Source organism: Bos taurus, chromosome 7, assembly GCF_002263795.3.
Source record: "Bos taurus isolate L1 Dominette 01449 registration number 42190680 breed Hereford chromosome 7, ARS-UCD2.0, whole genome shotgun sequence".
Classification (NCBI taxonomy): domain Eukaryota; kingdom Metazoa; phylum Chordata; class Mammalia; order Artiodactyla; family Bovidae; genus Bos; species Bos taurus.
The window spans coordinates 3,865,545-3,893,519 of NC_037334.1; the positions used below are offsets into that span (position 1 = coordinate 3,865,545).

Genomic DNA, 27,975 nt, shown 5'->3' on the forward strand with positions numbered 1-27,975 from the left:
GTTCGGTGATACTAGCCCAGGGCCCAGGACAGAATAGGTGTTCAATACATACTTGTTAAACAGACAGGAAAAAGTACTTTCAGTGCTCCCAACTATGGCGCTACCCTCCCTCGTTAAACAAGTCCCAAACTCTTCATGTCAATAGAAAATAAAATGATCAAAACCAAACAAAACAGGGACTTCCCTGGTAGCCCTGTGGTTAAAAATCCGCCTGTCAGTGCAGGTTCGATCTCTGGTCCAGGAAGATCCCACAGGACACAAGAGCACTAGGCCAGTGAGCTGCAACCACTGAGTCCTCGTTCTAGACCATGGGAGTCACAACTACTTAAGCCCACACAGTTCAGAGCCCGGGCTTGGCAACAAGAGAAATCACCGCAACGAGAGGCCCGCACACGGCGCTAAGGAGCAGCCTCCACTCGCCGCAACTTGAGAAAGGCCATGCACAGCAACGACGACCCAGAGCAGCCAAAACATAAGTAAAATTAATTAATAAAACAAAACGCTTACTTCATACCATACATGAAAAACCAACTCAAAATTGGCCAAAGACCTAAAGATTAAAAGCTAAACCTATAAAACTCTTAGAAGAAGAGTATATAAGGGTAAAATCAGGACCCTCAATTTGGCAAGAAATGCTTAGATACACCAAAAGCTCCATATCAACAAAGGAAAAAAATAAATTAGACTTCATCAAATTTATTTAAATTCTTTTGTGCAGAAGATTGTGAAAAAAGTCAAGAGTGGGGAAAAAATATTTCAAATCATATCTCTAATAATGGTCTCATGTCCAGAATATATAAAAAACTATTAGAATTTAGCAAGAAACCCAATTCAAAAAAACAGGCAAAAGATTTGAAAAGACATTCCTCCAAAGATGACATACAAATGGCTGATAAGCACATGAAAAGATATTCAGCATCACCAATCATTAGGGAGACGCAAATCAAAACCAGCTCTCACCCATTAGGATGGCTATTTAGAGAAAAAAGGAAAATAAGTGTTGTTGAGGACATAAAGAAACTGGAACCACCATAAACTGTTGGTGGGAATGTAAAATGTTGCTGTGATGTGGAAAAGTCTGGCAGCTCCTTGAAAAGTTAAATACAGATAAATACAGAATTACCCTTATGACCCAACAATTCTACTCCTAGATATATCCAAGAGATGTGTTCATTAAAAAAAAAAAAAAATTGTATACAAGTGTTAAAAAGCAGAACTATTCACAACCACCACCAAGAACAACCCAAATGTTCACCAGTGGGTGAATCAACAAAATGTGGTATATCCATACAATGGAATATTATTCAGACATAAGAAGGAATAAATTTCTGATCCCTGTCACAATGCAGATGAACCGTGAGAACACAGTAAGTATTTAGCATGTTTAGCAGACACAAAAGCTCACGCAGTATATGATTCCATTTTTCTGAGATGCCCAGAACCATGCAAATCTAGAGACAAAAAAAAAAAAAAAAATCTAGAGACAGAAAGTAGACTAACGGTTGTTAGGGAACGGGGGCACAGAGGTGGGGGAGTAGAGGCTAATACATACAGGTTTCTCTCTGGGGTGATGAAAATGTTCTAGAATTAGAGGTGATAGCTGCACAATATTATGACTATATTAAATGCCAATGTACACTTTAAAAGGGTTAAAATGGTGAATTTCATGTTGTGTGAACATTATCTTATTAAGGCAGGAAAACAAAAACAAAATAATCTTAACCTCAAGAGCCACAGCCCCTCTAGAGCTGCTTAACTACTAAAAGGGAAAAGCAGGCTTACTCTGATCCCAACAGGACTTGAAATGGTCCTCAAGGAAAGACTCCTTTGTGTAACAAGATCGCCAACAACCCAAGAGCCACTGTCCACTGGAGTGTAGTCCCTCATCAGCTTCTCACAGCAGCCAAGGAGGCTGCAGCAAGCCCGTGATCCAGAGTGGGACCACATGGGACACAAATGGGACAATTTACCAAAAGGGAACCAACTCTGTGAGAAGCCAAGACCTCCAAGGGCAGTGGTCACACAGGCCACCAGTGTAGAGCAGAATTTAAGTCAGGCCTGTCACTGGTCCCACACTGGGCTTGTGTCAGCGCCTCAGACTCACAGACACGTCACTCACTCATTCACCCTAACACCTGCTTAGTTTCTACCACGGACCAGGGGCTGACTGGGGGCTCCAACAAAAGGCCTGCCATCCGTAGCAGCACAGTCCGAGGAAGCCCCTGGGGACACACACAGATGTATGGGGCGGGCCGTGAACACAGCAGGCTGAGACATAGGGCAGAGGCCCCTCCCACACTGGAGCTGTCATAAACCCTGGACCACACTTATGGCTCAAATTTATAAAGCACTTCTTTTTTTATAAGACAAAGTCACGTTGAAGACCAGCTAACTACCTACTTTATCCAGACTAATTGGCTATGGCTGCTCTGGACAGACACCACCAATGGAGAGGTGAGATTGATTTCTAATGAATAATATATTAATTTGTGTCAGAAAACAACATATGGGACATCGCGGCATCAGGGTACTGAAGTGAAGCAGCACACGCAGTGATCGATGCGCTCTGGGTTCTGGGGGCGGCAGGGGGAGGTGCGCACAGAACAGCCAGGGCTACCAGCGCCACCCTCCACCAGGCCGAGCCCAGAACGCCCGGCTCACCTCCACCCCTCACTTTCCTCACCTGTGAAATGGGAACACACCCACTCTATCACTAACACGGCTCCACGAAGGTACAGTCAGTGCTGCTATTACAGAAGTAAGAATGCTTCACCAGGAAGCTGCACCGCTGATGGGCCACTGTCACACCCCCACAGCAATGCCAGAACCTCTGCTGAAGGGCTTCTGCTTGAACTTAAACCAACCACAAGCGGCCACCATCCTCACTTTCGTAAGTGGTACTTTTCCTGCTCTGGGTGACATGCATCATAAAGCTCCCTGAAGGAAGGCCTGGGTTACACTCATCTTCCAAATTTATTTTATGGAAAATAAATTATTTTATGGAAAACTGCAACCATGCCCAAAGCAGCAGCATAAATTGCACATGCCCACCACCCAGATCCCACGGTCATCAGACAACCAACCACAGTCTTTCACCCACCTCACGTCTGCTAGGCTCTTTAAGAAGCAAATACCATTCAACAAGTATTTATGAATGAACAGTATTTATCACTACAGGACACAAAATCACAATTCCATGATCACACCATCAACAATTAAACAATTACTCCTCAATCTTTGTCAAAGTCACACTTGTCTAAAATACACAGGTTCCCCCATTGCATTCTTTTCAATCATATGTTGAAGAAATCAGGTCATCTGTCCCATTTCCCTTGACTGGGCTTTGCAAGGGGCCTCCTTGTGGTATAACGAAAGTGTGAAAAGTTGTCAGTCACCCAGTCATATCTGACTTTTTGTGGCCCCATGGACTGTAGCCTGCTCAACTTCTCTGTCCATGGAATTCTTCAGGCAAGAAAACTGGAGTGGGGAGCCATTCCCTTCTCCAGGGGATCTTCCCAACCCAGGGATCGAACCCAGTTCTCTTGCACTGCAGGCAGATTCTTCACCATCTGAGTCACCAGAGATACACACCAGGAACACACCCCCAATTTCCTATAAACTAGATTTTGAGGCCAAATCAAGCATACATCCCTCTGAAAGCACATGCACCCTTCCTTGGGGGTGGGGGTGGAGGGCTGGCAGCTACTGAGGACCACTGAGGACCACTGAGACCACCATTTTATTAGGTGTCTGCAAGTGTATGAACTTATAATTTCATGTTCCATACTCATTAGCCAGAGCGTCAATAGCTACACTGTCTGTTAGCCACATGTGGCTATTTAAAAAGACTTAAATCAAATAAAACTAAAATTTGACTTTCTCAATCACAATATTCCAGGTACCACATCAGACAGTATGAGTAGAGCGTACTGGAAAATTCTGGCAGCTCGAATCTACCTTTGAGGGAAAGTAGCCCTCACCCACTATTTTGTTCCTTGCAAGTTCAGCTGTAGAAGTAAATGCTTTTCTTCACTCTACCAATTTTTCAAAATGAGTTGATTCCCTAACACTTTTTGAAAGGCACTCATGAGTTTCTTCCTTTCCTCTAATCATCAATACAAACCCTAGATTTTTTTTTTAAACACATTTGATGCTCCAACCCAGGGAACTAATTTTCATTCACATTCCCTTGCCCCACCCTTGGCCGGGAGTGGGGGCCAGGGGGGTCCTGTGGGTCCTTCTGATACAACCCTGGCAGGATCTTTCACAACTGGGACATTGCCAATGCAAATTCAGAATTAAACATTTTCACTTAAGTGCTTTGATCTTTCACTTACATGTCTTTTGTCCTTAAAAAAAAAAAAAAAATTTTTTTTTGACCACACCACAGGGCTAGTGGGATTCTAGTTTCCTGACCAGGGATCAAACCTGGGCCCCCTGCAATGGAGGCACGGAGTCCTAACCACTGGACAGCCAGGGAATTCCCAATTTTGGTTCTTAAAGACATCGATTAACTTGTTTTCTCCTACAATATATAATAAAAAGACTACTGGCATTGTTGACCTGAAACCAAAAATATGATTCCTAAAAGCAGTTAAAGATTTTTTCCTAATTCTTACCTTTATGGCATTATCTCGTACCTTGTGATCAAAAACTACCATTTTTCCAATTGTATTTATTTATGGCCGCACAGGGTCTTTGCTGTTGCACGCGGCCCTTCTCCAGTGGCAAAGCATGGACTCCAGGCACACAGGCATCAGTGGTTGAGGTGCATGGACTTAGTCATCCCGCTGCATGTGTCCCCTGCCTTGGCAGGAGGATTGTTAACGATGGACCACCAGGAAGTCTCCAAAACTACAATGCTTTAAAGCCATGTAAAATAAATCCTCTGAGAGGTTAAATTACCCACATGAGTAACAACTGGTATGTACCTAGATTCATTTCAGCTTGCTTTTGCGTATGGCTTTTAGGGGTTCCTCTCCCCCAACATGACATAACTTTATTTTCTAATTATATAAAACAAGCATCTGGTGCGACACAGAAAGGAAACCTGGAGGAGTCTCCCAATAATCCTATCCTCTTTTCATCATGCCTCTGGAGGTGACCATGTAGTTCATCTATGGTTTGTATATCCATTCTAAACAATAAAATAAAAACAAATACACATTATGTCTCCATCCCACCCCTAACCTTTTATCATGGGGAATGAAAGTGAGTACAATACATCTACCCTTCAGTTTGTTATTGTTTCTACTTAATTCACCCTAGAAATCCCATCACAGTGACATGAAGCCATCCCTTCTTTCCCTCAGGGGCTCAGCTCCGCCCCGCTGGCAGACCCAGCCCCATCAGTCCTGGCCCCAACTGACAAACAGCTAGGTGAGTTCCAGATTGCTACTTCAGAATGTTGTAGAGAAGAGCCCAGCCACAATCCTTACTTTTGACAGTATCTTCAGGATCCTTTTTGAGAAGTGAACTCACTGGAGCAAATCCCTCTCTGAGGTGTTGCGAACCTCCCAACGCAACATACGGTGGTGCCCGGTTCCCACCAAGAGAACAGTCTCCACCTCTCGAGACTAAGGGTCAGAAGCGTCCTAGGGAAGCTCCAGTGAGCACTATTCTCAGTACTGGGAAAAACTGGAGTCTCTTTCCTGCCTCGCTTACAGGTCATCTGCATTTGCTTTTCCCTGTTTGTTTTTCTGCACGTCGTACCCGTTCTGGTCCTTAACACCAAGCATGAGGCCAGTCTCTGGGCACACGAGCAGTGTCTGCAGCTGCCGAACGACAAGACACCTGACCGGCAGAAGTCAAGGGTAGACACCAACTCCATCAGCCCAGGCAAGCAGACCGAGCCTCAGTGTGCACACTGACAACCACGTACAACGCGGGCTGTGGTGCGCGGGCTGTGTGCGCGTCGGAAGACTCTCCAGGACGCGGCCCCTCTCCCGCCTTGCTCTTTCTCCGTGCCCACTGAGTCCCAGGCAGCAGGAATGAGAAGACCCCAGCTGACCACAGGCCACGGTTCAGTGGAAAGTGGAACAATCAATCAATCAATCTGTTCGGCTGACTTACACCCATGACCAAAAGTACACAAGCTGATGTATTTATACATTTTTTAAAAATAATTGCTCAAGGGTGCTTTTGCCTGTTTGACATTGACCATCACCGGCCACCGCCATCTGCAGACCATATTTTCCCATCAAGCCCTTCACACAGCAGGTACAGAGAGGCAGGACCACAGGGAACACCTGAGGTGGCTTCCAGAAATTCCCTCCCAGATCCCCAACCTGACTGCTTTCTAATGTTATGGCTATGTCTTCCTTGCTGGCCCTGTGATAGGAAAGGAGGAGTTTTCTTTCATTCATTCTCTCACCAAGAACGTATTGCTCGGACCATGTGCTTCCCAGGAAACAAGGGGCCAGGCAGGGACTTTCCTGGCAGTCCAGTGTTTGAGATGGTGCACTTGCACTGCAGAGTGCAGGTTCAATCCCTGGTCAGCGAACCAAGATCCTACATGCCGAACCGTGGTCAAAATTGAAAACAAAATAAAACAAAGGGCCAGACAGGTATGAGGTCATCCAGCCTAGGACCTCAAAGAATCCTGAGCCAGCCCTCTGCCTTCAGACAATGCCCTAGGCTACTAGACAAGTGATGGTCACTCACCTCACCCTGGGCTGCAGTGAGACCTTTTCTAGACATAAAGTACCATGAATTTTTTAAAATGCTAACGTTCAAAGAAAGCCTGCTGACAACCATGGGCCAAACCCACTTTCTAGGTGGCCAGCCTACTGCACGCTGCCACCAGCACCAGGTAACGAGCACCATTAACACCAATGATCCTCAACTAGCTCTAAGAAACCGGCACAGACTCTTTGAGACATTTTCACCAGAGCTATAGTGTCCCTGGGTAGGGCTGGGGGGGTAGGGTGGGGGTGTAAAATGGTGCAGCTGCCATGACAACAGTCTGGCATTTCCTCAGAATATTAGACTCGTGATCCAACAATTCCACTCCAAGGTGCACGTCCAGAGGACCTCAAAGCACACCTCCACAAATCTGCATGCATAAATCTTCACAGCACTGTCCTAGTTACCAAGAGGTGGGGATAGCCCAAATTTATCCCAGATGATAATAGATAAACAAAACGGAGTTGAGCCATGCAATCGAATACGCTCACCCACAAAAACAGACGAAGCACTGACTCACGCTACAGAGTGGACGAACCCTGAACCCTGAAAACATGCTAAGTATGAGAAGTGAGACGCACAAGGTCATATAGACTGACTCCATTGATAAGAAATGTCCAGAACAGGCAAATTCAGAGATATAAAGGAGAGGAGTGGCTGCTGGGGGCTGAGGAAGAGGGACTGGAGATGGACTGCTAATAGGTATGGGTTTTTTTGGGGGGTGAGGAAAGTGTTCCCTAACTACACAAAGGTGACATCTGCACAACTCCTGAACACACGAAACATCACCGAATTGTATACTACACACGGGTGAATTAGATGATATACAAATTATCTCAATTAAAAATTTTTAAACACCAGGAAAATTTATTTTTGCTGGGGAAGCATTCTGGAAATGTTTTCCTGACCCCAGGATTACTTGACCATTCCCATACTTTGTTGCTCTATGTAGGTAAGAGCTGAAACCTCACAAACCAACACCCAACCCTTGTCACATGTCCTGCTCACCCAGCAGAGCTGTCCCTGCAGCCAGGTCTCGCCCCATGCGGTTGTGCCACTGTTTCAAGGGCATACACCCCTCGGAAAGTCACCGGCCGGCCGGCCCACAAGAGGAAGCGGCTCACTGACCCGGGAGGAGGTCTCCAAGGTGTCTTCATCTTCTAAGACGTCTTTCAGTCCTACCTTCTCCAGTTAAGTAGCCCTGGCCCAAAACATCACTAGCCAGACCCTGATAGTAACAGACAAAATACTACCCGGCTCTGGGCTCGGTCCTGTTGGGTCCTAAAAGCCCTGGACAGTCTCCACCTGAGACCCCAAAGCAGTGGGGGGGATGGCTCAGTTTCCCCACAGACGCAGAGTGCAGGAAGGTCAATGCGCTCCAAGCACGGGTGGTTAAGGATAAACTCTAATCGTGGCATTGGAAAACCACAGGAATGGCCAGAGGGCAGAGGCCACCTGGCCAGGATTATGCTCTGCCCCTGATCCTCACAGAGGACAGCTCATTCTACTGCGGCCTGGGCTTTTCAAACAAGTGACCTGTGAGACATAAGAAGAGAGCAAAAGGCCATCCGGAGAAGGCAGGGCCTGGGCAGCCCCGAGGAGATCTCCCAATGTGCAAAACCCGAGGTGCCGGCCTTCTTCCCTCGCTAGGAGGTGGCCATCAGCTTCCGAAGCAGTGCTGTGTCAACGTCCAAGGACCTGAATGGGCCTATGGGGTAAGCCAGCCTCCATTCCACAGATGCGAGATACCTCGCACTCACCTGGCTTCTGGGCATGGGACAGCGGTCCTACCAGCCGGCCATGGTGGGAGCTATGTCAAAAGGCAACTTCTGTCAACGTGCTGGCCAACCTAAAACAAAGAACAGAGGAAGAAACATTGAGTTTCCAAAAAAAGTTACTGGTACATAGTGACAATTTTAAATGTCTCCAATCCCTGGAATTACACAGCAAAATTCTAGATTTCAGCCAGAGCTCTGTGACTGCACCCTTCCACAGGAGGGCAAGCTGAAGAAATCAATTTCTATCAGTCTCTGTCTGTATGACCCAGTATGGTGCACCAACCAGTCAACACGAAGATCTCAGACACGAAAGATCCCATCTTAAACAATATGGATAGAGACAATAGGTGGTACACAACCACAAGCCAACATACTGAACACACAAAAAACGGCTCAAGGTCGTGATTATAATAGTAATGACATTAACAGCAAAACAGACATACTAGCATTTAATAGATGTTCAGTAGTGAGTTCCAGGTACTACGTTAAAATTCAGTTACCTCTTTGAATCCCCTGGACAGTTTCAGGGTTAAGTTACAAAATCATTCCCATTTGACAGCTAAGGGATCTGACATATGTGATATTCAGGAACTTGTCCAAGGTCACCACATCTCCCTCTTCCGAGGTGACCTCTCCCCTCTCCAGTCCCCACACCTAAACACAGACCCCAAGAAAACCACCCACTATTACAGGCAGGGCAGAGTTTGCCCTCATGAAGCTGGGGACATGAGGTGCCCAAGGATGGATAAACTTCATCTCCCACATGGAAGTGGCCTCACTGCCACAGGGCAACTAGAAGTTTTACCCAGGGATCAGCTCTAAAAGGCTTACACGGCCCAGGCAAAAAGGGGCTGCCTCGTTTTACAGACCCAAAAACTAAGGCTCAAGAACGTTCAGGAACTCTCCCAAGGTCACAGAGACAGCATGAGTTTCCCTCCTTTGTGAGGTTAGATGTCCAGTGCAATGGGCACACAGGCTCAAGCCAGGGAACCAGCCAAATCTCAGCCTCCCCGGCAGCTGTCAGTTGTAGCTTGCCAAATATTGTCAGTGTCACCTCTGCTGTCATTCTTTGCACCCACATGACTACCAGGAGCTCACTCTGGTATGAAACCTTTATATTTAAACTGGGTTCACAGAAATTCACAGCTCATGGATGTCGAGAAACACTCCCACAGGAGAACTTGCAAAATAAGCAAACATCATATGGAAAGATCTTTGGGCACCAAGGAGCACACAGAGCCCTCCTCAGTGGGGCCCAGAGCTGGCTACAGCCACCATTAGGGCTAGCTCCTAGGGAGAGGGGCCCTTTCTGTCACTTTTTTAGACCCTATTCAGTCTGGGAAATGCAGTAGATACCATTAATTCCCTGGAGCCAACACCTCTCTCTGCCTCGGAGAGGGAAACCTCAGGAGTAGTCCGGGGCTTTTCCAAGCACCTGCTCTCTTCAGGATCATGGTCAATATACAAAAGTCAGAGGTATTTCCACGCAATGGCAACAAACAATCAAAATTCAGAACTTCTGTGGCGGGCCAGTGGCTAAGATTCCCTGCTCTTAGGGACCAAGTTTAATCCCTGGTCAGGGAACTAGATCTCACATGCCACAACTAAGACCCTGTGCAGCCAAATAAGTAAATAAAGTTTTTTAAAGCCCAAGGCTCGGACTGCCCTGCTGGTCCAATGGTTAAGAATCTGCCTGCCAATTCAGGGGACACAGGTTGGATCCTGGTCCAGGAAGAACCACACGCCAAGGAGCAACTAAGCCCGAGCACCACAACTACTGAAGCCTGCACGCCTAGAGCCCATGCTCCGAAACAAGAAGAGTCAGCACAGTAAGAAGCCTGTGCGTCACAACCAAGAGCAGTCCCTGCCCACGACCCGAGAAAAGCCTGTGCACAGCAACAAAGATCCACCACAGACAAGGAACGAGGTAATAAATCTTTGGGGGAAAAACAAACGCAAAGCTCTAAAAAAACAGTAATAATTAATACAGCATAAATGTAAACTACCTAAGGATAAACCTGATTTTTAAAAACATGGACAAGACCTGTGACCTGGATTACAGTAAGATGTCACCAAGATTAGTGAGAGAAAACCCAAATAGAGAGATGACTATTCCATGGATCAGAAAGTTGTCAGTTCTCCCCTAAATTGATGCAAAGCCCCAATCAAAAATTTGCCAGCATGTTTTGCTGGGAAAAAAACAGGCTGATTCCAAAATTTATATGGAGATGCAAAAGACCTAGAATAATGAAACACTGAAAATGAAACAAATCTGGAGACATACCATCAAGTATGTAACCAAGAGCGTGACATGCAGGTAAAAGCAGATGAGCAGATAAATGAACAGAACATACCCACGCTCATGTGGACAGATGATCTGCAACACCCAGTACCCCAACTCTGAAACCATAAGACACACTGGACATCTTCCTAAGGGGCGAATGCCAAGTCCCTTAACCTGCTATAGTAGTGCACACAGTGCATAATGGACACTATGCAACATATAAGACGTTTTCAGGTCATCTCAGACTATCACCCTGAACCACAACCTTCCCCACTTTCAGTTCAGTTGCTGAGTCATGTCCGACTCTTTGCGACCCCAAGAATCGCAACACGCCAGGCCTCCCTGTCCATCACCAACTCCCAGAGTTCATCGAGACTCACATCCATTGAGTCAGTGATGCCATCCAACCATCTCATCCTCTGTCATCCCCTTCTCCTCCTGCCCCCAATCCCTCCCAGCATCAGAGTCTTTTCCAATGAGTCAACTCTTCGCATGAGGTGGCCAAAGTACTGGAGTTTCAGCTTCAGCATCAGTCCTTCCAATGAACACCCATGACTGATCTCCTTTAGAATGGACTGGTTGGATCTCCTTGCAGTCCATGGGACTCTCAAGAGTCTTCTCCAACACCACAGTTCAAAAGCACCAATTCTTCGGCGCTCAGCTTTCTCCACAGTCCAACTCTCATATCCATACATGACCACAGGAAAAACCATAGCCTTGACTAGACGGACTTTTGCTGGCAAAGTAATGTCTCTGGTTTTTAATATGCTATCGGTCATAACTTTTCTTCCAAGGAGTAAGCGTCTTTTAATTTCATGGCTACAATCACCATCAGCAGTGATTTTGGAGCTCAAAAAAATAAATCTAACACCGTTTCCACTGTTTTCCCCATCTATTTGCCATGAAGTGATGGGACCAGATGCCATGATCTGAAGTTTTCTGAATGTTGAGCTTTAAGCCAACTTTTTCACTCTCCTCTTTCACTTTCATCAAGAGGCTTTTTAGTTCCTCTTCACTTTCTGCCATAAGGGTGGTGTCATCTGCATATCTGAGGTTATTGATATTTCTCCCAGCAATCTTGATTCCAGCTTGTGCTTCCTCCAGCCCAGCGTTTCTCATGATGAACTCTGCATAGACGTTAAATAAGCAGGGTGACAATATACAGCCTTGACATACTCCTTTTCCTATTCGGAACCAGTCTGTTGTTCCATGTCCAGTTCTAACTGCTGCTTCCTGACCTGCATATAGGTTTCTCAAGAGGCAGGTCAGGTGATCTGGTATTCCCATCTCTTGACGAATTTTCCACAGTTTATTGTGATCCACAAAGTCAAAGGCTTTGGCATAGTCAATAAAGCAGAAATAGATGTTTTTCTGGAACTCTCTTGCTTTTTTGATGATCCAGCAGATGTTGGCAATTTGATCTCTGGTTCCTCTGCCTTTACTAAAACCAGCTTGAGCATCTGGAAGTTGACGGTTCACATATTGCTGAAGCCTGATTTGGGAGAATTTTGAGCATTACTTTACTAGTGTGTGAGAAGAATGCAATTGTGCGGCAGTTTGAGCATTCTTTGGCATTGCCTTTCTTTGGAATTGGAATGAAAACTGAACTTTTCCAGTCCTGTGGCCCCTGCTGAGTTCTCCAGATTTGCTGGCATATTGAGTGCAGCACTTTCATAGCATCATCTTTCAGGATTTGAAATAGCTCAACTGGAATTCCATCACCTCCACTAGCTGTGTTCGTCGTAGCTTTGTTCGTAGTGATGCTTTCTAAGGCCCCCTTGACTTCACATTCCAGGATGTCTAGGTGAGTGATCACACCATCGTGATTATCTGGGTCATGAAGATCTTTTTTGTACAGTTCTTCTGTGTATTCTTGCCCCCTCTTCTTAATATTTTCTGCTTCTGTTAGGTCCATACCATTTCTGTCTTTTATTGAGCCCATCTTTGCATGAAATGCTCCCTTGGTATCTCTAATTTTCTTGAAGAGATCTCTAGTGTTTCCCATTCTGTTGTTTTCCCCTATTTCTTTGCATTGATCACTGAGGAAGGCTTTCTTATCTCTCCCTTGCTATTCTTTGGAACTCTGCATTCAGATGCTTATATCTTTCCTTTTCTCCTTTGCTTTTTGCTTCTCTTCTTTTCACAGCTATTTGTAAGGCCTCCTCAGACAGCCATTTTGCTTTTTTGCATTTCTTTTCCATGGGGATGGTCTTGATCCCAGTCTCCTGTACAATGTCACAAACCTCCATCCATAGTTCATCAGGCAGTCTGTCTATCAGATCTAGTTCCTTAAATCTATTTCTCACTTCCACTGTATAATCTTAAGGGATTTGATTTAGGTCATACCTGAATGGTCTAGTGGTTTTCCCTACTTTCTTCAATTTAAGTTTGAATTTGGCAATAAGGAGTTCCTGATCTGAGCCACAGTCAGCTCCCGGTCTTGTTTTTGCTGACTGTATAGAGCTTCTCCATCTTTGGCTGCAAAGGATATAATCAATCTGATTTCGGTGTTGACCATCTGGTGATGTCCATGTGTAGAGTCTTCTTTTGTGTTGCTGGAAGGGGTGTTTGTTATGACCAGTGCATTTTCTTGGCAAAACTCTATTAGTCTTTGCCCTGCTTCATTCCGTATTCCAAGGCCAAATTTGCCTGTTACTCCAGGTGTTTCTTGACTTCCTACTTTTGCATTCCAGTCCCCTATAATGAAAAGGACATCTTTTTTGGGTGTTAGTTCTAAAAGGTCTTGTAAGTCATCATAGAACCATTCAGCTTCAGCTTCTTCGGCATTAGTGATTGGGGCATAGGCTGGATTACTGTGATATTGAATGGTCTGCCTTGGAAACGAACAGAGATCATTCTGTCGTTTTTGAGATTGCATCCAAGTACTGCATTTCGGACTCTTGTTGACCATGATGGCTACTCCATTTTTTCTAAGGGATTCCTGCCCACAGGAGTAGATATAATGGTCATCTGAGTTAAGTTCACCCATTCCAGTGCATTTTAGTTCACTGATTCCTAGAATGTCGACATTCACTCTTACCATCTCCTGTTTGACCACTTCCAATTTGCCTTGATTCATGGACCTGACATTCCAGGTTCCTATGCAATACTGCTCTTTATAGCATCGGACCTTGCTTCTATCACCAGTCACATCTACAACTGGGTACCGTTTTTGCTTTGGCTCCATCCCTTCATTCTTTCTGGAGTTATTTCTCCACTGATCTCCAGTAGCATGTTGGGCACCTACTGACCTGGGGAGTTCCTCTTTCAGTATCCTATCATTTTGCCTTTTCATACTGTTCATGAGGTTCTCAAGGCAAGAATACTGAAGTGGTTTGCCATTCCCTTCTCCAGTGGACCACATTCTGTCATTCCCCACTTTACCTCACAGCAAATTCAGTCTTTCAAGACGCTCAGATTAAAATCTGGTGTTACCTTCTTAATCCGTTTACCCATCATCCAGTCCATCAGGAAATCCTACTGATTCTGCTGTCAAGCACATGTGGGGTCCACCCACCTCTCACACCTCCACTGGCCACACCATCCTCCAGCAGTAGGGCGGAGGTCTGCAAACTGGAGCTCCTGCTTTTACTCCTCAGCTCAAAACCCCCCGAAGGCCCTGCATTCTCACTCAGAGTGAAGTCCTGTCCTCTCCTGATCCCAGAGGCATGTCCACCCCACCTCCCAGTCATGCTGGCCTCCAACACACCATGCACCCTTCTGCCTTGGGGTCCTTTAAGGTCTTCAACAAAATCCCAGATACACTATCATTTTAAACAATCAAGTCTTCAGTTTGCAGCCAAAGTTGAAAATGGCCTTTGAAGACATAACTACCATACAATAAGCCCTAAATGTCAACAAATGCCCAGTCCATATTCAGCTTCACACGATTTCTCAGAAATGTCTGTATACAGTCAGTTCCAACTGTACTTGTTAGACCATTTGTGCTAGCTGCTCTCTCTGCCTCAATCACTCTCACTCCGAGGACTGACTTCTCCCTTTACCCCCAAATCACTGCTCAAATGTCTCCCTCAAAGAGGTCCACCTTGCTCACTCTGCCCCTTCTCTCCCACACCTCAAGCCCTCCTCAAACTGCACACAACATAGTTACCATGTCTATGGACTTTCTCAGAGGAAGAACAAAGACGCCACAAGGAAAGGGCTATCTGCCTGGGGCCTAATTTCATTTCAAGCACCTGCAGCATGTCTGGCACTCAATAAATGTTTATGGAATGAATGAGCAGAGATGGTTTAACACTAAAGGAGAAGGAATCAACCTGAGGAGTTCATAAGCAATCACCCCTTGATACAATTAGTGCAAAATTCAGGAAGGAGCAGAAACCAAGCAGAGACCCCTTAGCACCAACAGAACTGGGAGCACCTCTCTAAAAGAAACCGTAATCAGTTTTCACGGATATATCCTTTGGGCTGCTGTGCCATTGACCCCACATTGGCCGGGGTTTAGAGAGTTTTTACTATTTTTATTTCCAACCCATACATTTAAAACAGTATCGAGTAACCCTTAAGTACACAATTACCAACTCATAAGAGACTCTTCCGCTCCCTTGATAAATCATTATGGTTTGGCTCTGACCCTGCACCTAGGTACTCCACTTAACATGCACACACTCAACACCCCAAACCTTCGACCTACCCGAACGATTTCCCAACCTGAGGAAGATCTCGCTTGGTGAGGAGGCAGTGACTGGTGATTTACATGAAATCAAGCCACTGCACTTCAGGGAACAGAAGCCCACTGCTGCCACTTCCTTTCCAGGTCAGGCAAGTGAGGTCCGCGCCCTTTGAACTTGAGGTGAGGAGGCCCTGGCCAGACACTGGCTGCTGTCTAGGGAGCTCCAGTGTTCCTCAGAGACACTGAAGTTGCAGTGCCCACGGCCAGCCCAGGGACAGCTCTCAGGGGCCAAGGGCACCTGCCGGGGAAGCCTGGGCTCTCTGAGGGGCTCCCCCGAGGGCCACAGCGCCCCTTCCGAGGCCTGGTCCTGTGGAAGCCTCACGCCTCTGGTCTCCTCCTCAGCACTGTCTGCACTCAAACACTTGTGCTGCCTCTGAAATTCCTCAGTTGTGTCTCATCCAAACATTTAACCACCGTAGCTCCAATCCAGGCCCAAGAACATGGTATTAAACCCAAAAAACCGCCAAGGTGAAACCCAACAATCCCATTCACTGTCTCCCACCCCTAGGTCCAAGCACCACCTCCGGAAACAAAGGGCTACCCTAGACCCTTCTGCCAACAATCGAAGCAACTGCACTGCTACTTGTCAAGGAGACGAAATCCCCAGCCAGCCCTATGAGAAAGGGAGAAACTGAGGCAGGCCAACAGTGGATTACCCCAGGGAAGCCCAAAGGTCACACTGCTCCAACATGTGCTGCCTGGCTAGGGAAAGATTAACTTGGCTCAGAGTCAATTCCCTAATCCAGGATCACAAACTCCGGCCTGGGCCTGCTCTAGGAAATGGGTTTCCTAGGACACAGCCGCATCCACCCAGGGTCAGCCTGTCTAGGGCTGCTTTCGTCCACAGGGCAAAGCTGAGCAGCAGTGACAAAGACAACGTGGACCCCAAAAGCCAACGAGACCGAGCTGGTGGGCTCCGCTCAGCATTCCCGGGACACAGGTGACTCGGTCAAAGCTGCCTGCCTGAGACAAGATCAGAGCGCAGGCGCAGCGAGGGTGTGCTCTGGCTCCACACCCCCCGGGACCAAGCAGTACCTGCTCTCCCCCAGGCCCAGAGCCTCATTAACCCTGTATCCCCACAGAGGCAGGGAGAGCATGACTAGGCAGACTGGAGAGGGAGACTCAGCCCCACGAGGGCCACGGAGCTGACAGTGAGGCCAGCTGCACAAGCCTATCCTTGGCAACCAGAGCTGGACGATCTCCACCGTCAAGCCAGAGCACCCACTGGGGTAACAAGCAGTACATGCCCCCCAGACCTCTGAAGGGCCCCTGCCTGTCCCCCCTCAGCCACAGCAACCATGGCCTCACCAAGAGACAGACTGTGTCCCCACACCATCCCTTCCTGAAGCTCCTTAAAGCTCCCAACACCTCACCACAGCCTTTAGGACCCTGCCTGTTTAGGCAGGCGACCCCAGGAAGTCACCTGGCATGCATGTATGTATAGGCATGCACGTACGTGTGGGTACATACACCATACTCCTGCCTCCAACCACACCGCTCTTGTTTCCTTTACCCACCATATCTGCCTTCCTCTATGACCCGGACTTTCCACATGCTATTCTCACTCCTAGGAAAGTACTTCCTTCCCCCAACTCATCTGTCAGACTCAAAACACGTATTACTCAGAAACCCTCTCCCTTTCATCCCCAAGGGTTAAAACCCCATCACTTGGCGTGGCTGACCTTGACATCTGACAAGCATCCCACTCGGTTCTCTCCTCCAAACACTCCACGTACCACAAGAGGAAGGGCTCTTGTTCATCCTATCCAAGGCCCAACAAGGAATGCAGAAGAGACGACACCACGGCGTTCTGCGCCGGTCACAAGCACCCAGCCACTGCGCTCTCGCCACTGTGCTCAGGCGCCGAGCCGTGCCCAGCTCTTCTGTGACCCCATGGCAAGAACACTGGGCTGGGTAGCCCTTTCCTTCTCCAGGGGATCTTCTCAACCCAGGGATCAAACCCACGTCTCTATGTCTCCTGGATTGGCAGGCAGATTCTTTACCACTGAGCCACTTGGGAAGCCTGTTTTCACCACCAACTTGATGGAAAAACATAACAATATAAATAACATTAGGAATAAACAACACGTGGAGACAGGCAAGGCCACAGCATCGCCACAGCCCCTGGGGGCCAAGGCTTCTCGGGGGAGGCGCTCCCGAGACTCCCTCACACGGCTGTTTGGAGAAAGGTGCTTGGAGACTCCCACAGTCCTCACTGGCCTTGTGTCAGAAGCGCCTCCCTGTCACTGCTGAGAAGTGAGCGCTACACCCCAGTACCCATTCACCAACATCCCCTCCCTCTTTCTTATGGCCAAAACTCTATTTTGTTGTAGTTGTTCAGTCACTCAGTCAACGTCCAACTCTTTGCAACCCCATGGACTGCTGAAAGCCAGGCTCCTCTGTCCACCCCCTCCCGGAGTTTGCTCAAACTTACGTCCATTGCGTCGATGAGATCTTCTAACCATTTCACCCTCTGCCGCCCCCTTCTCCTTTTGCATTCCTTCCATCCCTGGGTCGGGAAGATCCCCTGGAGAAGGAAATGGCAACCCACTCCAGTATTCTTGCCTGGAGAATCCCATGGACGGAGGAGCTTGGTGGGCTACAGTCCACGGGTCGCAAGGAGTCGAACACGACTGAGCGACTTCACTTGAAAAAATACCATCAACAGTCTTTCCAACAGACCCATGCCCTCCTGAAGACTTGACTCCACAACCCCCCTCCTCTCTCCTAAGCATTCTGGATATCCCTCCCTTTCACACCACCAGACCACCCTGATGATGATGGACAGAGTCCTCCTGATGAATCACACACAACCAACTGCTCGGCCCCGACTCTCCTGACAATTCAAACACTCTGGGGCCAAATCCGACTGTGCCCCTGGGGGCTCACTTACCCCTTAGGACTCAAGATCAGCCTGAGGACCAAGCGACAGAGCCTGGCTCCAGGCAGGCTCTCCAACAGAAGCAACTAGTTCTTTGACTATGATTACTGCTGTTCCTCAAAATCCTAAGCCTCCTTATAATGAGGGTCCTTGGAGAAGGCAGTGGCACCCCACTCCAGTACTCATGCCTGGAAAACCCCATGGACGGAGGAGCCTGGTGGGCTACAGTCCATGAGGTCACTAAGAGTCAGACACGACTGAGCAACTTCACTTTCACTTTTCACTTTCATGCATTGGAGAAGGAAATGGCAACCCACTCCGGTGTTCTTGCCTGGAGAATCCCTGGTGGGTTTCCGTCTATGGGGTCACACAGAGTCACACACGACTGAAGCGACTTAGCAGTAGCATTTCAGTGTCTTCACGCTCACTCCCTAGCAGCTGCCCAAGCAATCCACCTTGCAGGTGCATTCAAAACATCAGAGAAACCACCTCCCCCCATATTTAAAATGCACAGGAATCAAATGTCCACCTCTAGACAGACCTGAGACTAGTGTTTGAAGGATTTAGCATTAGTGCGTTACGTTATGAAAGGACACCCTGAAGAAAATGTCAGAACAAAAGACGAAACAACTTCGGTGTTGGCAGCGAGGACCTACGAACCCAAGTCCCCCTTGTGTGCACGCCCGTAAATACGCGCCACCCTGAGGGGTTCTCTGACAAAGGGCCACGGGAAACAAGGGGTACCTTCAGCCTCTTCAGGCACGGGGGGGAGACCTCAGGTGTTCCAGGACACTGCCCCCCTAACCTCCTGCAGACCCCAGTCCTATGTCACCCCACCGAGGGGAGAAGAGCATCCAGGCCCCACCCTCCTAGGGACCAAAGAACACCCACGGAATCATGCTCCCAAGATGATGTTACAATGAGCCTTCTAGAACTATGCGTATCTTTTTAAAGCCCCTAGTATCTGACATAAGGCAGACCATCAAAATGGGAGTGCCTTTGTTCATTTCTCTCTAAGCTGACATTTGGAGGATAAAAATAATGCTCTCATAAAGATGCAGGATATTTCTATATTCACAAAGGTTCCCTTTTGTTTTTCTTCCTCAATGTGGTATTAATAAAATATATGTAACACTGACTGACTTAGTCATTTTTCTGGTCTTAGTCATTTGAAGTGCACAGTTTAGTGGCATTAAGTACACTCACACTGCTGTGCAGCCATCAGCACCACCCATCTCCAGAACTCCTTCACCTTGCAAAACTGAAACTCTGTCCCCATTACACACTAATCACCCATTCTTCCCTCCCTCACACCCCGTCCAGGCACCCACCATCCTACTTTCTGTTTCTATGAATCTGACTACTCTAGGCATCTCATTTAAGTAGAAATCATGCAGTACTTGTGCTTTATTGTCTGGTTTATTTCACTCAACACAACGCCTCTTCCGAGGCAGAACAACATCATTCTAACATTTTGAGGCCTGTGTACAGAACAAATCCCATGGGGCTGGTATACCCACAGCTACAAGTACAATTCTAGAAACTTGCTTCCCAGACCAGGCCCAAGTCCCCGACATGCTTCACTATCACTCAGTCCTTCCCTCCACTCCCCAAATAAACTGCACAAAAAAATACTGGCAAGGGCTTCCCTGGTGGCTCAGGAGTAAAGAATCCACCTGCCAATGTAGGAGACACGGGTTTGATCCCTGGTCTGGGAAGACCCCATATGCCATGGAGCAACTAAGCCCATGTGCCGTAACTACTCAGCCCACACTCCGCAACACGAGAAACCACCACAGTAAGAAGCTCAAGCACCACAGTTACAGAGTGGTGCCCACTTGCCACAACTAGAGAAAACTCACACACATCAACAAACAGCGTAGCCATAAAGAAAAATAATTCTTTTAAATTGCACAACTGATTAGAATGCTGCAAAGTTTGAAAAAAGAAACCACAATGGCAACACCCACCAGTGAACTGTGGCCCTGCACTGGGCTGTGCTTACTCGCTCAGTCGTGTCCGACTCTCTGCAACCCCATGGGCTGTAGCTCACCAGGTTCCTCTGTTCGTGGGATTTTCCAGGCAAGAATACTAGAGTAGGTTGCCATGCCCTCCTCCAGGGGATTTTCCCAACCCAAGGATCAAACCTAGGTCTCCTGCACTGCATGCAGATTCTTTACCATGTGAGCCACCGGGGAAGTCCTACACACAAGCCTGCACTACACAAGCCAATTAAAAATAAACAGAGATGACATGAACATACACCGCATCTTCCTGACAACGTACCCGACAATAAAGGTACGCTCAGAGAGCGTCAGGATAGAGGGGTTTCTAAGGGAGGGTGTTTCAGGGGACCGTCCAACTGTCCACTGCCCCCAGCCCTTACAGGGTAAGTGGAGCCCAAGATGGAGAAGCAGAGCCCCCAAGGTCTTAGAGGAGGCGGGCAAGAGGGGAGCGGGGCAACACCCACTTCTGTGGCCGTCAGTGCTTCCTCCTCACAGAAGGGCCAATGCGGAGAGGAGGTGCCTCGCTGGCTGGGAAGAGTCCTGCTCCACTCGGCCAAGAAGCCAGCATCTGGGGAGCAGACAGAAAGGAAACTGCACTAGGGACATGGACACCTGGAGGAGCGGCTCCAGGAGAGAGGCACCGGGGCCCCTCCCCTACCAAGGCTTCAGGAGAGTGCCTACCTCCAGGGGTGCAGCGGTGAGACCAGAATTTTGAAATATGCTTTGCTTTGTCCTCTGCTGCAAATCGGAATTTGCCTTGGTGGTAGACTTTAGTCTACACTGATGGGCTGTGAGGTACAATGCAAACGCCATGTGAATCTCTGCCTTAAGATAAGAAGTCCAAAGAGCCTGTGGGTTGTGCCCTCAGGGGGACTTTGCCTGTACCTGAAACTCACCCCAGAGTAAGCCAGGGACCCCACAAAAGGCAGGACTCTGCCACACAAAGTCCACATCCAACACTGACTGAAATGTCTTTGCTCCATTTGCAAACAGCAGAGTGCCTGCTTGGGTCGGGCTCTACGCCAGCCAGCAGGCACACACGGCACACACAGAGCCTTCACACGGGTGCACAAGCACGAGCACGTGGGCACACACACCAGCCAGCACACACTTTATCTTCCAGGCAAAGGTACACTTCAAAGCTGTCAGTTGTTGAGAGCGCAGACCACACATTCTAGAGAAACACGGTGCTAAGTGGCCCCAAGGAGCCCACAAGTCCATCTCGTCCCAATGACACAAGTCCTGCCAACATAAGCCAACCTAAGCAAGAAATCCTCTGGGAAGTCGCTTCGAGTCCCAGGTCCCCAGCCCTCCCAGACCAAAAGGGGTGAAGAGGGGGGAGGAGGAGGAGTGCCAGGGAGGCAAGAGCGAGGTGTCCAGTCACCTCCCCTTTACTGGGCGCACCTTGCAGGACCCCTCTGGCCTCCTCCACGGCCCACCCCACTGCCATGCTCTGTCACCAGCCGCCTCACACAGACCTAGGTCCCAGTCATTGCAGCTCTGTCCCCAAGGCCCCAGTGACATGACTGCTGGAAGTGGGGGCTCCGCGGTCCCCCGTGGTCCAGGACTCCTTCCAGTGTTCATCAAGTTTTGGTGGCATGGGAAGGGGAGGGCCTGACTCTTCATTGACAAAGCCACCGCTGGGCACACAGATTCAAACTGCTGCAGAAAAAAAAGCCCACTGCCGACAAAGGCGGGAACATCCAGAGAACCACCTTTAGCACACTGACAAGAGATTTTGTTACTAAAGGAGGAAAAAAAAGTGTAACAGTGGCTAACAATTATTAAATTCTTTATTTGGTGCCAGGCATGGTGCCAGTACTTTACATGCCTGATTTCATTTAATCCTCATAACCACAGAATGAGGTACTACCAACGCTACCCGTACTCCACACAGGTACCGCTAACACTACCCACACTTCACACGGGGGGACTGCCAACGTCACCCACACGTCACACCGAACACTTGACAGGTGAGAAAACAGGCTGAGAGAAGTCATGGTGATTGGCCAGGGTTACAGGGTTAAATGGGGATCCAGACCCAGGCTCCAATCTCAACCATGACACCTTGGGGAGCAGCCTGTCTCTAACTAAGGCCATCCTAAGGCTGGATCCTTCCCAAGGTTCTGGGAGAACGTCCTAAAGCAAAGGTCAGTACAACCTCCGTTCCTCTTAATAGAGCACACTAACTTAACCCTTTCCTGAATTTCAGGAAACCTCGCTGTGCAAACCCCATTCCACGAACCATACAGCAAATTCAGGGACTTATGTGGGTCTTCACCTTCTATGAGAGGCACTAAAACCCTCGGAGGGTGCTGAAGCACAGATTTCTAAGCGCCTACCTGCCAGGGTACACACAAGCTAAGGGAAGAGGACCTGATCAACACTGCCAGCCCGGGCCGTAAATATAAATGAAGACCCTTTCGTCTTTTCCATTGTGTGAGATGTACACATACGCCAACCACACTCAGCATCCACCAAGCAGACCTGGGGCCCGCGGAGAGGACTCGTGCAGACTGAGCTGCTCTCCTTCCATCGGAAGAGCAAAGTGCTCACAGTGGGCAGGAGACAGAGCAGACACAGACCAGGGAAGGAGACAGGTCCTCTGGTCACTGACTCGGCAGTCTCCCCAGCCCACGGAGCATGGAGCCGGGGGCAGCCCGGGCCCTGAAGGGAGGGATTCCTGAGGTGGCTGGAGGCCGGGACGCATGCTGGCCCGCCCAGCTCTGTGCACGAGGCACCAGTCTGATGCCCTCAGCCTAACTCTCCTGATTCCTCACTCCCACCCTTAACCTCAAAACTGGGACCCCTGGCCATCATCAGGCAGATGCCACTCTCAGAACCAAGTCATTCTTTCCAAGGGCCAAGTCTCCAAGGCCCCCTTCCTTCCTGCGTCCACAACGCCTCCCTACTCTCAAAACCCGTACTGTCATTTGGCAGGACATCCACCTGTCTTCTTCCCTGAACTCTGCCAGAAGAGTCAGGATTTGAAAGCATTTGAGCAATGCATGAAACAGGGTAACTTTTTCAAACTAGAAAGTAGCAGCTGTTGGAAAAATTCATGTGGATGTTTCAGGGAAGTGTCTTAATCGCTCTAGGTCTGTCTGGAAAAGTGTCCAAAGCCTCAAGCTGGAAAATTCTCAGACTTTAGAAAATGCTGATTACCAACCAGCTCTTGGGGCACAGGAATCACACTGAGCCTCTTCTTGGTCCCTCTTAACTACTACAAAGCTCTTTCTCAGACGAAGTTAAGGGCCGTGTCCTCCTAATTTCAATCCACTCATCACTACTTCACTCTTGGGAACACAGCAGAACAAACTGTTCATATACGGGACCATCCCTCAGATATTTTATTCTTTTATCTGTTATTTACCACACTTTCATCTAACACAAAGCACTGCTAGTTTGGGGAGGAGGAGACACAAGGACAAATCAAGTTCCCACCCAGCCCCCAGAGAAGGGTCAAAGACACACACCCCTCAGTTCATGAGGGTCCTGGGTCCTGATGACCACACACGACCCCCCATACCTCAATCCACTATGAATCCCAGTGAAGCAGAGCGCGGCCATCCAGGCCCACAGGCTGAGCTGTCTCACAACGCCTGGCTTCTCCCAGGAAGGAGACACGATCTCAGACCACACTTCTCTAGGACCCAGCTCACCTCACCTTAGCTCAAACTCAGCACCTGAAAACTTAAGGCCCACCATCTCAGGGCCTGTGCCACCCTCCAGCCCCCACTCGGGAGCCACCACCTGGACACGCTCCTGCCCACCCTTCCTCTTTCCCAGAGCACCGCGCCCTATCTCCCCATGAAGAGTTAAGACCCCCGAGGACAGGAGCCAGCCATCTCACCCATCGCCAGAACCCAGGGGCACAGCACAGGTCAGGCAGAGAAGGGACCCCAGTTGCTGAATGAACAGATGACTTGTCCTCAGCCCCTGGTATCCAGTTAATCCCTACCCTATATTCACGCACAGGATCTCTGGCACCTGTCCCTGCTTTTTACTCCCCATCAGGCAAATTCAAGGCAACGTCAGCTCATGCCTGCCTCTTATCAGTGGCCCTTTTACCTCACTGGCTTCCCTACCCAATTCAAGTCAGCATATTCCTCCTCACAAACCGGAGGGCTCTCCCTGCTTTTAGTATCAAGTGTCATCAGCCCTCCATTTAAGGTCATCAACGATAATCATTTTTCAAACTTATTTCCCACTAAGACTTTCCATAAACCCTGAGGTCCAGGACAGTGATTTGCCAGTGCCATCCCTCCCTGACACTCCAGTGCAGGGAACACTCCCTCCAACAGTCCAGTCCCACACAACGAACCTGCTTCACAATAGCTGTTAAGACCCCCAAGACCAAGGAAATCGTCTCTTCTCAGAATGGTGTGCATGGCAAGCACAGATCAGATGCCCCATCTTTCTCATGTCATGACATGTAACAAAAATTATATGTGCACAGTGCACTTCAGTACTATGAGGGCAACTCACTGAGGAGCTGGGCTGGGGCCACCTGGGCCTGAGGACATCTGGACATCTCTGTCACCCAGCTCAGCATCTCTCCTTAGGGAATCTCAGAGCCCGCAACTCGTGCCGTGGCCTGAGTGTGTGCCCAAGTATGAGTCACCAACTCACTGTGCAGTGATGAGACGTCTGCACTGCATTTCACTCCATGGGTCACCTACTAGAGTAACTTAGGCTCTTAAATGTCAACGGGCTAACTTTTTAAAAAATAACTTAAAAAAAGAAAAAGCAGCAGCCAACAATGGTTCACAGAAGACTGGTTACAATTTAAGTTTCCTTCTCCTTTCTGCAGTAAACCAAGGCAACAAAGTGGGCATGCTCCCACCATCTTAAATTCACAGAAGGTGCGTGCAGGTCTCTCTTGTGCTCACCTGATGCAGAGCACCTTCCCCAGGGACCTTCCACTTTCGCTGCATGTCATGGCAGAGCCACCTGATTTTATCTCTGGAAAGTTAAGAGGAACCCCTTCCATCCTCCCTGAGGGGGCTGAGTGGGTACGTGATGGCACCAGCAACAGGAAAGGACAACTGTCCAATCCTGAGCCAAGATTCCCAAATCACCAACATTCCTCCTGGAACCCCTCAGCACCCCCTACCCCAATCTTCTCTCATCCAAGAACACATTCAATCCCTATAACCAGCTCACCTGTGAAACAGCTTAAAGATGACTTCAGCAGGCAGAGCAGACTCCCCCCACATATAAAGGGTAAGTGAGAAATAACCTCTCTCAAAGCTTTTCAGCAGCCAGCCTGTGCTGTTCTAGACTCACCCTTACCTGAGTGTTAAGGACTGTCCCTCCTGCCCTAGACTAGCAGAGCCTGATACAGGATCTGATGTCCAGCTTTTCTGAATCCTGAAATGGTCACTCAAAATGATTCATCTGGAGGATGCCTAAATAATGAGTGCCATCTCTTGTTTTTTAATAGATAGGGAAAAGCAGTTTAATGCTCTTAAAACTAACAGCCATCAACCACTCAATTCCAGAACAAGAAACATAGCTACAGTCTGTTTCGTTTGCTGGCTTTTAAATGCAGCCCAGAGACTCCAGAAGCAGCCTTAATTCTTGCCTGTGTCCTGTCCCATCCTCACATTAGATACCGTGATGACCTCAAAAGACAAGGTCCTGAGGAAGGAAATTTGCCAGTGGACCTACACTACATAAATAAAGGGAAGAGAAACCTAAAACAAAACAAAAATTGTGAAACTAACCAAGCCATAAAGAAGTAAGGATAAGGCATCAGACCAGGAGGCTCCAGGAGGGAATAGAGCTCTGCCTCCTTCTCTCTTCTGCAAGTTAACACAGGGCGGGCCACTCCCCCTCTCAGGCCTCAGTTTCCAGTTTGTAACATCAAGCCCCGCCCCACTCATCTGGAAGACAGTAAGCCGCCTGCTGGGTTCAGCAAAACAGTACACAGAAGCTAGTCCCAGGTGAATATTAAAACTTGTCTGCTGCCCAAGGACCAAAAATAGTTACATTTCTAATGCTCTTCCTGACAAACCGAAATTGACAGTAGGCTGCAATGATATTTCAATCCAGACTCGAGTCTGTTAATATCCTTAACCAAGAAAACTTCAAAAGCAGACCAGGGCATGACTACTACTGACAACTGAGACTCCCACCTTCTCCCCAGACTTTAGTATCAGGAAATGTTACTTGTGGGGTTGAAAGAGACAGAAAGCCTCAACAATAAAAACCTTAAAGGTCTGGGGAAAGAGGCAGGAGACAGATGACCAACACACAAACTGCTGAAAAGGTCAGCTAATCAAACAAGTGTCAAGGAAAACACTAACCAAACCCTCAAAATCTCCCCAGTGCACGAAAAAGAATCCCAGGGAGGGATCTGACTCCAGAATCCTCTGAAAGAATCACTTGCCATTGAAGGAATGCATTAAGCTTTTACATACACAATAATACAGGAAAGAAAAGAAGTTAAAGTGCTCTGTCAATGATAAGCAAGCCCTGAGAATATCACAGGTCTGGAGTGACTCAACCAATGCAACCAACACCTTCAAACCAAGGATTGTTTGCCATGCTCCTACTTTCCCCACAGCACTGAACAACTGGGGGAGAAAAAGAACTTTCCCCCATGGGCGAATAAAAGTTGCAGCAGCAAAATTTTCACAACTGGCTGGCTAGCAGTGAGAGCCTGCCCAAAACACACAAGAATACTAAATCTGTTGTCACTGCCACAAAAGCCCAACAAATGTAAACTCAAGTAAGGAAAAACTGGCCTGGAAACCTGCTCACCTCCAAGGTCCTGGTGAGAACCTTCCTCTTAGGTAAAAATGTGTTGGGTCAAGTTTAACAGCCACTGACTCAAAGGGTAATTGCATAGAATAACTGGAATTGGAGGAAATGTTATATTGGGATTATATGCAGAGTTAAGACCACAAGGCGTTTTTTAATTCCCTTCTGGGCAACCTGACTGACCTTTTTAGGTGAGATCTCCTTACAATGAGTTCAGAAGACCTCCAAATTGTTAGGCTGTGGTAGAATTTTGTTATAAAGAAAATCTAGCTCCTCCATCTGAGTGTTTCATTGTGCCTGATAACTGAGATGTAAAACTGGAGGGGGATATTCCTGTAATTGTCCTCTGGGCAGAGGAGGATTTTGGTTTTTGGCTTGTTTTTGGATCTTAGTTCCCCAACCAGTGATGGAACCTACGCTCCCTGCATTGGAGGGCCAGGAGTCCTAACCACTGGACCACCAGGGAATTCCCTCAGGGGAGGAGTTTGATCTCAGAAGTAAATGGAGGGCTAAGAGTTAGGATATCCCTAACTACTTTTTCAAACATTTCTCAGTTGTCCTTGCAACCATCCCATGAGGTTAAAAACACAGTGCCCATCTACAGGTGGGGAAGCTGAGGCCAGGTGGCCAGGCAACCTGCCCACAGCTGAAAAATGGTAAATTGTTGTCAGATCTTCAGATTCCCAAGCAGCCTAAGTGCAGAAGACAGACAGGGTTCAGGCCCAAACTCTCCCATTAGTCACTGCAAGCACCATCAAGCAACCCATTTCCAATCCCTGGCCAAAGGGAACTCGATGATAAGGCCAGACGTACAGAAGCCCCTCTTGGTTCTCAACGGCAGGACCCCATGAGGATCTGCCTGGTGAACATCTTACAAATGG

General features: G+C 48.1%; 1 protein-coding gene across 7 annotated transcripts in view; it reads right to left on the minus strand.

Moving 5' to 3' along the window:
- The window catches only part of GATAD2A (GATA zinc finger domain containing 2A), a 98,465-nt gene that overhangs the window by 50,743 nt on the left and 19,747 nt on the right, over window positions 1-27,975 (minus strand). For 6 of the 7 annotated variants that reach the window (NM_001103090.3, XM_010806523.4, XM_024994028.2 and 3 more), the window contains one exon: window positions 8,445-8,533. Coding sequence is in view for 5 of the 7 variants with exons in the window: in XM_010806523.4 (XP_010804825.1) it covers window positions 8,445-8,459 (15 nt within the window). In the remaining 2 variants the exon portion in view is untranslated. Of the gene's footprint in view, window positions 1-8,444; window positions 8,534-19,064; window positions 19,167-27,975 lie in introns of those variants that run through there. The other variant, XM_059888035.1, reaches the window with a different exon arrangement.